Source organism: Globicephala melas, chromosome 19 (assembly GCF_963455315.2).
Source record: "Globicephala melas chromosome 19, mGloMel1.2, whole genome shotgun sequence".
In the NCBI taxonomy this organism is placed as follows: domain Eukaryota; kingdom Metazoa; phylum Chordata; class Mammalia; order Artiodactyla; family Delphinidae; genus Globicephala; species Globicephala melas.
In genome coordinates, this window is record NC_083332.1 from 11080433 (window position 1) to 11096111 (window position 15679).

Genomic DNA, 15679 nt, shown 5'->3' on the forward strand with positions numbered 1-15679 from the left:
GAGGAGGTGTTGGCAGGTGGTAAGAGAACGTAGAATGGGTGGTAGGAGAGGGCAGCTCTGATCACCACCAGCTACACAGTCAGGACCTTTTCATCTTCGTTATATGCTGTTTTTCCCCATCTTCCTCTCACTGTGGTACATGAAGAACTGGTTGTCTAACGCTGTGGGTGTGTGACCCATTATCGTTAGCACAATATGGTAACGGATGGGAGTTGTGTCTTCTGTATTGAGGGCTCTGATTTTCATGTGGACAAAGGAAAGGGGTGACTGTGCTGGACACTTTCTGTTTCCTTCTTCAAATTCACTCTCTCAGCTTCTTCTCCTGCCCTGTGCTGTGGGGACTGTCAATGGGATCTCCTGCCTTCCAGCTGGGTTCAGTCAATGGGGAGACCCAACAGGAGACCACAGGGCGGACACTGAGTGAGGTTGGGGTATTAATTCCCCAGCTCCCTCCCCGTAGTGTCGCTGTGGGCTGGATGGGTTTTCAGCCTGGGAGCAGAGATCCTGTCAGGCAGCGTTCTCTAAACACCACCCCCTCCAGATTCTAGTAATGGTCATGACTTCTCAGTGTTTCAGGCCTAGGATGATAACAGCCCCAATGCTATCAGCCTCAGGAAACTGTGCAAAGCCTCTTGTTTCCCTGCTTCACACACACTCTTAAGTTATTCAAGTGGGGTGAGCCCGCTGTTGGTGCTGAGGCCCTGGCTACTGGGATAGAAGCCTCATTGGTGCACCTTCGCCTCCCAAGTCATGGCGATGCCCAAATACTTTTACTTGCAGCAACCTGAAGACTCTGCCGCCACCCAGTGGGGTCCAATGGGGATGTGGACCAGATCAGTAAAGGACAGCCTGAGATGGTGAATCTGTCACCGGATTCCTCTCCTCCCTCATGCCAGATCTCTGGGAGCCCTCCCCTCCCCTCACGTAGGGAAACCCCAGCATTTGGGGGAAAGGACAGTGTCTTTATTTTCACACACACGGGGCCACTGCTTGAATGTCCACCCTCCCGCAGGGCAAGTTCAGCTGCTCCGAGTCCCTGTCATCAGGTCATACAGTACGTGGGGTGGGTGTGGGTGCTAACTCGTGTAGAGGACTGGGAAATAATTCAGTGTCCAAGGCTGTTTAGTTATGAGGTCAGAGGGAGGGTTTGGGCTAGGGGGTCAGCAAGGGCTAAGAATCATGGGGAAATGGGGTCAGCAGGGAGGGTGCCCCACACCAAAGGGCTAGGGATAGTCCCAGCCCTGCCACCCAAGCCAGGTAGGGGGCAGGGGCAGCTCCATCTGGCACTAGGGTAGGGGCAGCTCTATCTGGCACCATAACCTCATCACAGTCCTCAATCACAGAAAAGACCCCAATATTCTGGGTACCGTTCAATAAGGAGCTGGAAGGTTGGGCCATGCAGCCCTGGATGCCCACTGGGGAGCTCAGCCCACCTGGAGAGTGAATAAGAGTCAGAGAGGGCTCAGGTTTCCTCAGCTTAAATTCCTAAACCCTAGGAGTCCTAGACCCTCCCCCCCTCAGACCAAGAGACCAGGCTCTTAGGCCCCTCCTCCCTCCGACCTAGAAAATCTGGGTCCCCAGCCCCCTCCACCCTCAAACGCATAAGCCAGGGTCTCAAGCACCCTCCCGCCTCAGGACCAGTGAATTGAGGCCCCCAGCCCCTTCATCCCTGGGACCTGACCTTCAGCACTCACCTCCCCTGAGAGCAATGTGACCCTGGTAACAGTGACTGGTGCCCTTAGGACACATCACAGTATCAGAGTTTTGTGTGCAGGATCCAAAGACGGACAGACAGGTGGGACATTGCAGGTCTCCTGGTGCAGGGACAGCTGGGGAGCAGAGAGAAAGTTGGGGGCGCACAGCTCTGCTCTTAGCTCTTAGCCACCCTCCTTGAGCCCCAGAGTGTATCTCTGGGGCCCCATCTCTCCCCACCCCCGGTCCCACCCAGCCCGCTGGGGTCCCACACCTGGACGAGGGAGGGAGTTCAACAGGACACTGCTGCTGGCAGCCGAGTTGCACCTGTCGGAAGTGCAGAACCGGGCAAAGGAGGCGACGAGCACTCCGGGTGGCCCCGAGTGTATGGAGATAGCCTGGGAATCCTGTGTCCTGGCCTTGCTGCAGCCTTTGCTCCCCACCAGGAGCGATCTGGGTCCTGAGGGGTGACAGAGTGAAAGCTGGGTGGGGGGAGGGGAGACTCGGAAGGCGGCAGAGCCAGGGGTTCCTCGGTGCACAGCAGGCAGAGGTGGGATGCGGGTCCTCTGAGGACGGGAGCACAGGTCCCGGTGAGTGCACGGGGAAGACCGGGGCCAGAGCCTGGGTCCTCCCCCAGCTCTGCCACCTCTCAGTTCTCGCTCAAATGTCACCTTCTCACTAGAGCTCCTCAGAGAGCAAATTACCACCTTTACCTCACTCTCCTGATCTCCTTTCCCTGCTGGATTTCTTTCCATAGCTCTTACCTCCATAGGCGTATCTTACTCTTTTTTTTTTTTTTTTTTTTGCTTCCCCACTGGCACGTAAAGTGGCAAGAAGGCAGATGCGATGGGAGCTACAGCACCTAAAACAGTGCCTGGCACACAACGGGCAGCTCATTAGACCTTGAATGCAGTCACTGAGGTTACTCTGTGCCAGCTCTCTCAGCCCTTTGCCTGGACTACCGGATACAGCCTAGCGACCACGCAGCAGGGTAGGTACTACGATTGCCATCACCTCGGCCCCAGGTTTCAGAAGGGGAAACCAGGGCGCAGAAAGAGGGAGAATTGGGTTTGGAACTGCAAGCGTGAGGGGAACCTGGCAGGAGATTCAGGGCACAGAATCCAGGGCAGCGAGACGCAGGACCCCGTGCGGGGGTCTTGCCCTCTTGGGCAGCCCACACACCTACATCTATGAGCAGAAGCGTCTCCTGACACACCTCCCCACGATTACACAGCTGCTTCGTATTCGTGGACCACGTGACGGGTTTCTGAGCCAGGTCTTGAGAAATCCGAAGCATGTTCCCCCGATGACAGGTGAGCATAGCTGCGGAGAAAGAATGACCAGGGTCTGGGTGATTCAGGGGCCTGCCTGGTCCTGCGCTTGGGAAGATGATCGCGTTCTTGACTCACCCTCCAAGCCTTCTAGCCGCTGGGTGCCTCCGCCTCAGATTAGCAGGGACACAGGAAGTCCGAGCCCCACCCCCAGTTTTTCCCCTGTTCTTGCTGGAACATCGCGGGGGCTTTTCCCAACCCCCCTTGGGGACGGCTGCTCCTCCCTTTGGGTGTGAGAGAGATGGATGGCTCTTCCTTAGCATTAGCCAATCTCTACTTCCCTCTCCAGGCCTCAGGGTCCTTATTGGAAAATAAGGAGGGCAGCCTGACACCGCAGATTTCTTTTAACTGAGAAACCCTATGTTCCAAACAAAAATACTCAGACGCTTCGCGCGCCCTGAACACTTAACTGAGGTGCCCGGCTGCCATGACTACTTTCCAGGGATTAACCCGTTTAAGCCTCCCAAGGAGTTGCCTCGCCTGGATTGGCTCATTTCCTCCTGGGCCCCTGGCCCCGGCCCGCACCAAGCAGGTGGTGTTACCCTCGTCATCCCCATTTCCTTTTCTTTTCTTTTTTTAAATGTCTTTATTCCCCTTGATCACTCTGCTGGAGCCACACTGGCCTCTGGATTCTTCCTTGAGCACATGGCAGGCACATACCACCCCAGGGCCTTTGTATACTCTGCGACCCCTGACTGTCTGGGGTTATCTCCTCCTCCCTGAACTTGGCGAAAGAGGCTCAAAGAGGTGGTAATCCTCAAACGCTGGTTCAGCGGCAGAGCCCAGACAGAAACCCACGTCTTTCTGACTCACACGCTCAGCTCTTAAAGGCTGTGCTCTCCCTGACTGTGCGGCCCACTGCTCTCACTGGGACCACCATCCTATTCCTTAGCGGGAGAGTCAAGGCTGTTACAGTCCCAGCCCTTTGGTTCTTCTTTAGTATGGGCTCCTGTGGTGGTCCATTTTGCACCCAGTCCTGGCACCCCGTCCTCTCCTTCCCCCACGCCTTCCAGGAGCTGTTCTATCTCCCTGAGATGCCCTTCTGTCCTCCACTTACTCCCTGACATCTCGCTGTACCCCATCTTCTCATGCCTGGCCTTGCCGATGCTCAATAGATATTTGCTAAACTACCGAACTGAACTTAACCAGGGAAGACAAATGCACCGTCCAAGATCCGGCTCTGACGCTGAAAGCCAACAGAATATGGACATAGATTAGGGATATCCATTTGTGGCCTGATGGCTGTGTTTTATGTGACGTGTGTGGTTTGAGAGCGTACATATATGGGATGTGTGTAGATGTGTAGTGGGTATGTGGGGTGTGTGGGGTAGTATGGGAATGTGTGAAATGTATATGGTGTGTGTATGGTATGTGATGTGTGGTGTGTGTGTACAGTGATACAGTGTGATGGTGAGGTATGTGGTATCTGTTTGTTGCATGGGTGTGGCGTGGTGTGTGTCCCGTGTACCTGTGTTTTGTTTGTGTGTGCTGTCCGCGGCATGTGAAGTGTGGTCTGTGTGCTGGGTGTGGCATGTGCTATATGTAGTGTGTGAAGTCTGTGGTGTGTGCGGGATGTGTGAGGTTTAAGGAGGCCCGTGTGCGGTATGTGAGGTGTGGTGTGTACTTGGCACAGTGTGTGTTTGTGTCTCCTGAGTGTGTTGTGTGCGTTATGGTGTGTGGTGTGTGTGGCGTGTGTGGCGCACATCTGATCTGTTTCGGAAACGCCTTCTGAATTATGAATGTTACCTAGTCCCAGAGACGAAGGCCAGATGAGTAAACCAGCATTAATGAGAAGGAAAGATTCAGACTCTGTTCTCCTCTGCTCAACACCCTTCCACAGCTCCACTGCCCTCAGCAGAAAGGCCAGCCCCTCAGTCTGGCTGGGCAGACACCTGACCCACCACCAGGACCCCCCGCCTACCTCTCGGCTCCCCCAACAATATCCATTCCCAAGACACAGCAGGGCATTTCCTGCCTCCTTGGCCTGGCACCCGCTGTTCCTTCCACCTCGAAAACTTGTGATCACCCACCACCCCCAGCTGCACCCCATCCTCTCGATGAGCCCCTCCTCAGGCAGAGCCAAGGGACCCCTCTTCAAACCAGCGGGCTGCCCCCACCTCCAAGCCTTTGTCCATGCTGTTTCCTCTGCCTGTTCGTGTCCTTTTCCTCTTCTGTGAATAAACTGCAGCTCATCTTTAAGACACGGCTCACAGGTCACTTCCTCTGTGACGCCCTCCCTGATTCGCCCCTCCCAGGACATCAGTATCATCCTTCTCTGAGGACCCCCCAGACCCACTTCCATGACAGCCCTGTGACCATCTGTGTCTGCGATGTCTCCCTTCTTGGTCCTGGAAGCCCTTTAGGGCAGGGCCAGGGTCTGAGTCCTCTGGGGTCTCCACAGACCTTGGAATCCTGTACAAACTCACGTCAGCAAACGCATCGTGGGTGCCCATCCTCAGCCAGCCCTTGTGCTGCCCGAGGCTGGAAGCCTGGTGTCAGTGACATCTAGGCTCTGTCCTCAAGGCTCCCAGTCCAGCCAGAGAGATCCAAACAAGAGGAACGTTTGCTGAACTCACTCAACTCTCTCCCTGAAGCTCGGACAGGGAAGACCCTTCTCCCACTTTCCTAAGACCCCACGCCCCACCTTGCCACGGCAGGTGCTTCACAGCAAGACGCTCTAGGCCACTCTCATCCACCGGTGTACGGTTTGGCTGGGTTTCCACGGGGAAGTGGGGACCCTCCCCGTGTCCCCGTCTGGCTTTTACTTTTCCTGTCACACCTGAAGCACCCTTGATATCCTCGCTGATCTTTTATCTCTGCAGCATGGCTGCTGGGGTGCTCCAGTACCATGGGTGGGGGATGGGTGACGGTGGTCAAGGGGAAGTGGAAGACCCAGGGTTACCCAAGGTCAGGGGTGTGGAGAAGTAGAATTGGAAGCAGCAAGTCACTCCCAGCAAGGAAACCAGCCGGCACACCTGCACTCACTTCTGCAGCCAATGGACAGAGTGGCACACGAGGCAGCCCACCCTCTCTGCCCCTCTGGCCTTCCTCCCTGCTCCCCTGCCCCTCTCCCACCTGGACAGGCCCAACATCATTTAAAACACCCACCAGGGGCTTCCCTGGTGGCACAGTGGTTGAGAGTCCGCCTGCCAATGCAGGGGACACGGGTTCGTGCCCCGGTCCGGGAGGATCCCACATGCCGCGGAGCGGCTGGGCCCGTGAGCCATGGCCGCTGAGCCTGCGCGTCCGGAGCCTGTGCTCCGCAACGGGAGAGGCCACAACAGTGAGAGGCCCGCGTACCGCAAAAAAACAAAAACAAAAACAAATAAAACACCCACCAGTGGACTCCTGTCCTATAGATATGTCCCCTGGACCACGCACCCTCTGTCTCCCCTTAAGCTGGACACCTCTTACTGGCATCCTCACCTGAAGCGCCTACTGGGAGAATCCCTTACATCACGTCCACCTGAGTGAGTAATAAATATCTGAATGACGTGGTGCTGGCTTTGGTGGGATGTGTTTGGATGTCCGCCTTTCCCAGGGTCATCGTGGCCCGAGGCCGCGGCGCAGGGCATTTGGTCTTGTGGGTATGACACTCACCTTCAGAATCACAGGTCTCCTGCAGACTGATGGGCCCGATTTCCTGAGTCCCATTAAGCAGGTTGCAGCCTGCTTGGGACATGCACCCCTGGACTCTCAGATGGGTGGAGCGGTTCCCTGTGGAAAGTGAGAGGAGGGGAGAGAGGGAGACACTGCTGCTGGGACCATCCATCCCTCATGCGGGAGGCGCAGCTCTGGGAAGCCAGGCCCACCCTCCTCCGGGTCCCAGACCTCCTCCGGGTCCCAGACCTCAGCTCCCTTTCCTCCCCAGAGACTCAGATCTCGGTCCGGCTCACCAGCACGGAGCAGAAGGTGCCCACTGTAGCAGTGCGTGCTCTCGGCGGGGCAGGTCAGCTCTGCTGCAGACCGGCAGCTTTGGGCAGACAAGCAGACTGGACACCGCACAGACCCCAGGGCTGGGGAGGGGACAGAGAAAGGGAGGCAGGACTGAGAAGGCTCTGAATTCAGACCGTGTGCCTTCCCTCCACCCCTCCCCCATTTTGCTGGTCCCCAAGAATCAATTCCCTAGTGTCCCCCAAATGTGCCCTCCTCGAGCTCTTCTCATGAAGGCCTGGGGTGTGGGGCATTTGGAACATGAGCTAGAGAGACAGCAAGGTTGAGGAGGGGACGTGAGATCTGGGAAGGGGCGTCCGGGACTGAGCGCAGGAGGTGGGACGAGTCGGGGAGCGGTGCCCGGGGAGGACCCAGTGGCTTCACCCACAAGTTCCACTAAACAGTCCAAGAAGACAAGACGCCCGTGTCCACAAAAGATGCCAAAGAGTAGAGAAACGCAGAACACAGCCCCAAACCCGATTTACGGTCTCAGACAAAGACAGTGGGAAGTCACAGGCCCGTTTCACTTAGGAGGAGGAAATGCCAGAACCCTGACTAGAACACGCGTGGACCAAATCCAGCGGGATGGAAAGAAGGAGCTGGTACCAGGTCAGGGCCGGAGCCAGAGTCGGAGGTGGGTGGTTGAACATGGGAAGAGCGGTCCAGTTTTCTGCTCCGGGACTGTTAGAAGGAGCTGTGCTGGGGAAGGGGGGCAGGGAGGGATTCTAAAGGAGCATCCCCAGGGTGCTCACCCCAACGCCTCAGCCCCGTGGCTTCCCTCCTCCCAAACACCCTCCTCCTCTCCCTCCGGCACCTGTGGGTGGGTGCGGGGCCCAGAGAGGGAGGCTGGTGAACAGGTGGTTGCACAAGTCCTCCCGGCACACCCGGGTGTAGGAGGCGATGGACAGGCCGGGGCCTGCCCTGTGCTGGGTGATGAGGTCCTCGTGATCAGCTGCCTGGGTGCAGCCCTTGATGAGCACCATGTACACGTAGGGTCCTGGACCAAGAGAGAGAGACGGGCCGGGGTGAGGTCATGACTAGAGGGCGGATGTGCCTCGTGCTCTGGGGTGAGAGGCTGCAGAGCAGGCCACTGGGTAGCCGAGGAGGCAACAGCTCCTGGTACTGGGGGGAGCAGGCTTTCGAGTTTGTACACAGAATATGCCCTATGAGCGGGGGCGATAGGAGCGTCTCTGCACAGAAGAGAGTGGGAGTCGGGCGGGGGCCCACGGGCCCTCCTTACCGTTCTCCATCAGCATCAGAACCTCCTGGCAGCTCCAGCCTTCCTCACAGTGCTTCTGGCTAGCCGTCCACTGGAGGGGCAGTTCCGATGCATTCTTCACAGACATCAGTGTCGCCCAGTAGCAGGTCAGGGCCTGCATTCCTGAGATGGGAAGAGCCAATCAGTCTTAGCTCATCCTCCAGAGTCCCCTCCCGTCTGAGGTCCTCACTCACCGGGCACGGTGATGCCCAGGAGGGCCAGCAGCAGGAAAGGGCTCATGATCAGGGCAGCTGGAACCCTCACTCCTGCTCTCTCCTCCTTTTTATATCTCGCCTCACTCAAGGCAGTCCAGGAAAGGGGTGGGGAGGGGAGGGACTTGCTAAATGGGGCCTGGGCCTCCGTCTGAGTCTCAACACCTTAAAGGCAGCAGGGGTGGGGAAGGGTGGGGGCTGGAGGGTTGGCGAGTGAGGTCGAGGGGGAGTCTGCATCCTCCCTCCTTCCCCAGACCCAGGAGTCTGGGCCCCCAGTCCCTCCACAGTTAGAGATGGAGGCATCCTGGCTCCTAGACCTCACCAGTCCAGGTCCCCAGCCCTCTTTCCTCCAGAGCCCAGCTGTGGGGGTCCCCACCCACATCCTGTTTCAGGACAGTTTGTGAAGGCGGTTTCCTCATCTCATAGCACCTTGGCCACCTTCTGGCCCCAAGTGAGGAAATGGCCCAAGTGCCCATGAAGACACTGTGAGGTGAGTCTTGGCTGGTCGTTACGCTCTCCCTATCCTAACCTCTGCCCTCCTGCTACTTCCCTTTTCTTTCTCTTTCCTTTCTATACTGCTGTCCTTTTTGTTCTCTTTTTCACTTACTTCCCTCATGCTTTCTCTTCTTCTACTGTTCTCTCCCCTCCCAGCACAACACAGGCCCTAGAATCTCCATCTCCCGCCACCCAGGAGGGAGCTGAGGAATGGTGGGGCGGGGGTGGGGGTAGAGACTGAGTCTCTATCAAAGAATTAGGATATTCCTCAGCAAAGCCAAGTGTCTTTGCCAGAAATAGATGGCACAGTGGTGTGCTAGAAGACCAGCTTTTCAGAAAAACCGCATCAACAAACCCTGCCTCGGAACATCGGCCTATTTCTATGGTGTAAATACTCCTACCATGTCTGATTTTAAGCTACCAATCATTTAACAACCAGCTCGCAAAATTCCTAAATATTTAACAATCAGCTTTTGCAAGCCTGCACACACTAGCTCTAGCATGCTGGGTAGGAGGGAGACAGGGAAGAATCAGGGGTGTCTGTCGGTGGCTGCAGAGGCCAGATGTGGGTCTGTGAGAAAGAGAGGGGAAAGGGAGAAAAGAGTGAGAATAGGGCTTCCCTGGTGGCGCAGTGGTTGAGAGTCCGCCTGCCGATGCAGGGGACACGGGTTTGTGCCCCGGTCCGGGAAGATCCCACATACCGTGGAGCGGCTGGGCCCGTGAGCCATGGCCGCTGAGCCTGCGCGTCCGGAGCCTGTGCTCTGCAACAGGAGAGGCCGCGGCGGTGAGAGGCCCGCGTACTGCAAAAAAAAAAAAAAGCTAGAAGAAGGAAGAATTTGCTCTCTGCTTGAGCTGAGGCATACATCTTCTCCTGCCCTGGGACATCAGCCCTCCTTGTTTCAGGCCTTTGAATCTGGACTAGGACTTATACCATTGGCTCCCCTGGTTCTCAGGCCTGAGGTTTGAACTGGTGCTGCCAGCTATCCTGGGCCTCCAAGGTACAGACAGCAGATCCTGGGACTTCTTAGCCTCCATAATTTCATGAACCAATTCTTCATAATAAATCTGTTTCTATATATTCACATATACACTACTGCTTCTGTTTCTCTGGAGAACCTTGACTAATACAGGCACTAATCCCATCATTAGAGTTCTACCCTCATGACGTAATGACCTCCCAAAGACCCCAGCTCCAAACACCTTCATACTAGGATTAGTGTTTCCAGTGCACCAGGTACCCAGACTCCACTGGGGCCCAGTAATAAGCCTAGAGCCCCTTTCCAAATGTCTGATTGCAATCTTCAGAAGAAGGCGTAGATTTTCTCCAAAACATGGAGTTCTGCACCGTGATTATCCTATTGGACCTTGTAAGATGTTCCATATTGTAATATACTGGGTTTGAAACATAGACACTGTTAATGCCTTTATTTTCTAAGTACAATCACCCAGGAGTTATTTAGAAAAACTTTTTTATATTTCCAACTGGGAGATTTTGGTGGAAGGAAGCTAGGGTTAATTTCTAGTATAATTCTTTTGTGGTTTAAATGGTTTGTTCTTTTTTATAATTTATGGCTACTCCCTATATGACCTATTGCTTACTAACCCTACTGTTTGATATTAAAATGTATCCGCATTTATCAACACATGATTTTACTTCTTCAGAACCAGTTGATTAGCCAAGATTAGCCAAGTCTGATGTCCTCTTACAGGAAGTTAAGGGTTTTGCCTAACTGTACTTGTGAAACAACGTTACAAGGTTTTAAAAATCAATTTCCGATAAATTAATTTGCAAACTGGGTTCCGGCTTCTCCTCTTTTGTAATTGAATAAAGTTTGTTCTGTTCCAGTCCTCCCACCCACCCCCCCAAAAAAATCAATTGCAAGTCACTGATTCATTGCAAAAAACAATCAACTGTGGGCTAAAAAATAGTATCGGAATTTAGATTTTCCGTATTTATTTGTAGAGCCGTGAACTAGCTAATGCTCCTTTGGTTTCTAAATTATTCATGTTGGGTCTAAAGTCAATTTCAGTCAAAGAAATAACTTTTAAAGCTGTTTGCATTCTTCTAGTTTGAGTTGCAAAGATAGAGGGGAGAGAAAGGGAGGTTAGGAAAAAGAGAGAGGAGAAAAGAGAGGAAGAGAGAGAGAGAGAAATGAAGAATAGAAGGAAAGAAAATTAGCTACAGAATGGAGAAGGAGAAAAAAAAAGTAGAGACAGAATGAAGTTCAGGTTTGTAATATCTAAAGATCAGCCTGTCTCTTCTGGATATCGACCCCTAATCAGATCCCAGAACCAGACTGATTCTTAACTCTGACCCTATACAATCCCACATTCTAAACCTAAACATCTCATATCAGTTCCTGACCCTGAACAAGCTAAGCCCTAACCCTGACCCTAAACCCTGATTCTGTTACTTGCACTGCAGCTTTGAACTTTAAAGAATCGAAAATATTCATTCCCCAAGTGGACATTCACATCCAGAGATGGTGTTTCATGGGCTTACAGTGGGTTAGGCAGCCTGTGGCCTTTCAGCCTTCAACTTCCCCCTCTGCATTGGTTTTGTCACCCATCCCTCACAGCCTCTAAAGACACTGACTGAAAGAAAAACACTTCCTTGGTCTTCCATTCCTTTCAGTGCCTCTTCCCTTCTCAGTCAAGCATCTTCAACTATCTGGACATATTTTCTTTGCTTCTATTTTTTCACCTCCCACTCACTCCTCCATGCTCTCTTTCCATTGCCTCTTTCTCTAAAATTGCTTTTACTGGGCTTCCCTGGTGGTGTAGTGGTTAAGAATCCATCTACCAATGCAGCGGACATGGGTTCGAGTCCTGGTCTGGGAAGATCTCACATGCCACGGAGCAACTAAGCCCGTGAGCCACAACTTCTGAGCCTGTGCACCTAGAGTCTGTGCTCCGCAACAAGAGCAGCTACCACAATGAGAAGCCCGCACACCGCAACAAAGAGTAGTCCCTGCTTGCCGCAACCAGAAAAGCCTGCTCGTAGCAACGAAGACCCAACGCAGCCAAATATAAAATAAATTTATTAAAAATTAATTTTTAAAAATTTATTTAAAAAACAAAAAAATTTATTAAAAATAAATTAATTTTTAAAAATAAAATAAATAAAGTAAAATTGCTTCTACCAAGGTTGAGATTCTGGGGGAGGGTAAGAGTCCAGTTGAGGTGGACATCACACTCCAGGTTGCAAAACTACCTCCAGTCGTGAAGATGTGAGAAGTTTATTTTTCCTTCGGATAAAGCAAATTAACTAATACAGACAATTACCAGATGAATTTAGGATATGTGACAAATGGTGCTGTCAAGTCCTCTTACTTGAGGACTAGTTACTGTTTACCTTAAGAACATGTATGTGGGGGTTGTATCTGTCTGGCTATATAAGGGAGTGAGCTTTCTTTCGGTCTTTCAATTTCTTAGCAAACTGCCTGTAGTGCACATCACATTCTGGTTTAATGCTGTAATAAAACTTTTTCTTTTTTCTCTTCTACCTGTGTGGAGAGGTTTTCTGGGTTGAGAAAAGCCTTTGTTTTTCTTTTTTTTTTTTTTCTGTTTTAAATTGAATATATTTGACATATAACACTGTTTAAATTTAAGGTATACAATATTTTAATTTGATACATTTATATATTGCTCTATGATTGCCACTGTAGCAATATTTCACACCTATATCCCACTACATAATTATCTTTTCTTTTTAGTGGTTGGAATAATTAATTTCTAGTCTTTTAGCAAGTTCGATGATTATAATAAAATGTTGTTGTCTCTATTCATGTTAGAGCTCTATGGCTTATTTACTACTTGTTGCAAGTCTGCACCCTTAAACAACATCTCTCCTATCCCCGGCAAGCCCATCTCCTTGTTACCGACCAAGGTTCCTGGCCTCCTTAATCAATAGAAATTGATCAGAGGCCAGCCAAGAAATTCAGGCAAGGCCTTATTGGGGTCCCTGCTGCAGCAGGGGGGAATGAGAACAAGTAACAGGTTTCCTTGCTGGCTCGCTCTCTGAGGGGGCTGCGAGCTGGTCCCTCACATGGGGGGAGGGTAGGGGTGTGTCCAGCGGTGGGGCTGGAGGAGGGGCTGATGTGGTTTGCCCACCCCTCAGGTGGTGGTGTGTGCAGGGGGCATGCGCAGTACCCCGATTTTGCTCCCGACCCCCTGCTTTTGCTCCCAGCTCTTTAGAAGTGGCAGTAGGGCTTTTTGGTCCCTTTGTATCTTGTCCAGATTTTGCCCCAACTGCGCATGCACGCAGTTATTTTTTTTAGCCCCTTATAGTTTCTTTGTATTTTGTTGCTCAAGGAGACGTTTGTCCAGGTGCAAGCGTTGCAGCACTGCAGCATAGGGTCCACGTCCCAGCCTGTCTCATCCTGGTAACCACCATTTTTACTCTCTGTTTTTATGACTTTGGCTTTTTAAGATTCCACATATAAGTGATATCATACAGTACTTGTCTTTCTTGGTCTGACTTAATCTCCCTTAGCATCAGGCGCTCAAGGTCCATCCGTGTTGTCACAAATATCTATAGCAGGATGTCCTCCTTTCTCGTGATGGAATAATATTCCATTGTGTGTGTGTATATATATATATATATATATATATATTATATATATATATATAGGTCTATACCCCAGAAGTGGAATTGCTGGATTTCATTTTAGTTACATTCTCGAAACACCCCTGACCTTCTGAATTTCTAAGACATCACCTTGCTGGCCAATCCTCAGAGAGGAGGTGCAGCCCTCTCCTTACAGATCATCAATGAAGATAGCCCCATGACCTTGATCACCTTTACAGAGCTCACTGGCCCCGGGGGTGGCTGAGACATCTGAGGAAGGAGCGTGGCCCCAGGCCCCTGACCTATTCTCAGTCAGTCACCTCCTCTGTTTCTCCACAGGCCCAGTGGCACAGCCCTCCATCTGAACCAGCAATACCACAATCACAGAACATAAGGACCCTGCCGTCCTGACCTGCCTCTCAAATGACGCTGGGATCTCCATATGCTGGTTCTTCAATGGCTAGAGTCTACTGCTCACAGAGAGGATGAAGCTGTCCCTGGACAACAGCAACCTCTCCATAGACTCCGTCAGGAGGGAGGATGCTGGGGATTATCAGTGTGAGGTCTCCAACCAGGGCAATTCCAGCAGAAGTGACCCCCTCAGGCTGGATGTGAAATGTAAGTGACCACTCGCCCCATGCTACATCTTCCCGGTAGGATTACTCTACAAACAGTGTGCAAAATGGATAGAGGTCACAGGGGGCAAAATAGCAGTTAAGAGACCATTATAGTAAACAGATGGCAAAATCTTAATAGCACCATCTCTGGAAAAAATACAATTAGTTTCTAATCCTGGGTCTGGCATTTACTCTGTGACCTTGTACAATATTTTTTTTTTCTGGCACACTTTCTTTATATGGTAAAAATAAAAAGTATGTAAGATTTACCATTTAAATGATTTTTAAGTTTATAGCTCAGTGGCATCAAGTACATTCACATTGGTTTGCAATCATTACCCATATACATCCACTACATTTTGGTTAGTATTGTCATCTGAAAATATTATCTTCCAGTCCGTGAACACAGAATGTCTTTCCATTTATTTATGTCTTTAATTTCTCTTACTATGTTTTCTCCTTTTTGAAAAATTGTTTTTCAGTTTTTCTGTGTACAAGTCTGTCACTTACCTGGTTAAGTTAATTCCTAAAGGTTTTATTCTGATTGATGCTGTTATAAATGGAATTTTTAAAGTTTCCTTTTCATACTGTTCACTTTTCATGTATAGAAAATACAACTGTATTTATGTGTTGGTTTAGTATCCTGCAGCTTTGCCAAATTTGCTTATTAGCCCTAACAGTTTTTTGTGACATTTTTAGGGTTTTCTATATAAGGTCACATCATCTGCAAACAATTAATTTTGCTTCTTCATTTACAATTTCGATGTCTTTTATTTCTTCTTCTTCTTTTTTTTTGCCTACTTGGTCTGACTATTACTTTCTTTTTTTTTTTTTTTTTTTTTTTTTGCGGTACACGGGCCTCTCACCGTTGTGGCCTCTCCCGCTGCGGAGCAGAGGCTCCGGACGCGCAGGCTCAGCAGCCATGGCTCACGGGCCCAGCCGCTCCGCGGTATGTGGGATCTTCCCGGACCGGGGCACGAACCTGTGTCCCTTTCATCAGCAGGCGGACTCTCAACCACTGCGCCACCAGGGAAGCCCTGACTATTACTTTCAATACTATTTTGAAGAGAAGTGGCAAAAGCAGGCATCCTTATCTTGTTCTTGACCTTAGCGGAAAAACTTTCAGGCTTTCACATTTAGAATGATGTTAGATATGGGTTTTAATATATGGCCTCTATTATGTGGAGGTAATTTCCTTCTATTCTGAGTTAGAGTGTGATGAAAGGATTTTGAATTTTGTCTAATGCTTAAACTGATTTAATCTCCTTCTTAGTTATAGGTCTATCATATTTTCTATGTCTTTGTGATTCCACCTTGGTAGCTTTTGAGTTTCTAGGAATTTGTCTAATTCATCGAAGTTATGCAACTTGTTGGCATATAATTATTCATAATACTCTTGTAATTCTTATTATTTCTTGAGAATTGGTAGTTATGTTCCCACTTTCATTTCTGATTCAATCTGAATCTTCCCTTTTTTCCTTGAGCATTCTAGTTAAAGGTTTGTCAATTTTGTTAATCTTTTTTGAAGAACCAATTTTTGTTTTTATCGATTTTCTCTATTATCTTTCTAT

General features: G+C 50.7%; 1 protein-coding gene across 1 annotated transcript; it reads right to left on the reverse strand.

Moving 5' to 3' along the window:
• Positions 1 to 1141: 1141 nt before the first annotated feature.
• On the reverse strand, positions 1142 to 8454 carry CD177 (CD177 molecule). The gene is made up of 9 exons (XM_030874074.3): positions 8409 to 8454; positions 8197 to 8337; positions 7771 to 7953; positions 6899 to 7039; positions 6624 to 6740; positions 2875 to 3015; positions 1967 to 2152; positions 1695 to 1829; positions 1142 to 1433 (listed from the first exon to the last, which is right to left on the reverse strand). Exons 1-9 carry the CDS (start codon positions 8452 to 8454, stop codon positions 1171 to 1173), a joined length of 1353 nt encoding a protein of 450 aa, XP_030729934.2. The 3' UTR covers positions 1142 to 1170.
• Between the last annotated feature and the right edge of the window lie 7225 nt (positions 8455 to 15679).

Coding starts and splice junctions, on each gene's coding strand:
- CD177 (XM_030874074.3), bottom strand. CDS start 8,454: ATGAGCCCTTTCCTGCTGCTGGCCCTCCTGGGCATCACCGTGCCCG. Junction 6,741..6,898: donor TGAGCCGGACCGAGATCTGA/GTCTCTGGGGAG, acceptor CACTTTCCACAG/GGAACCGCTCCACCCATCTG. Junction 3,016..6,623: donor GGAGACCTGTGATTCTGAAG/GTGAGTGTCATA, acceptor CTTTCTCCGCAG/CTATGCTCACCTGTCATCGG.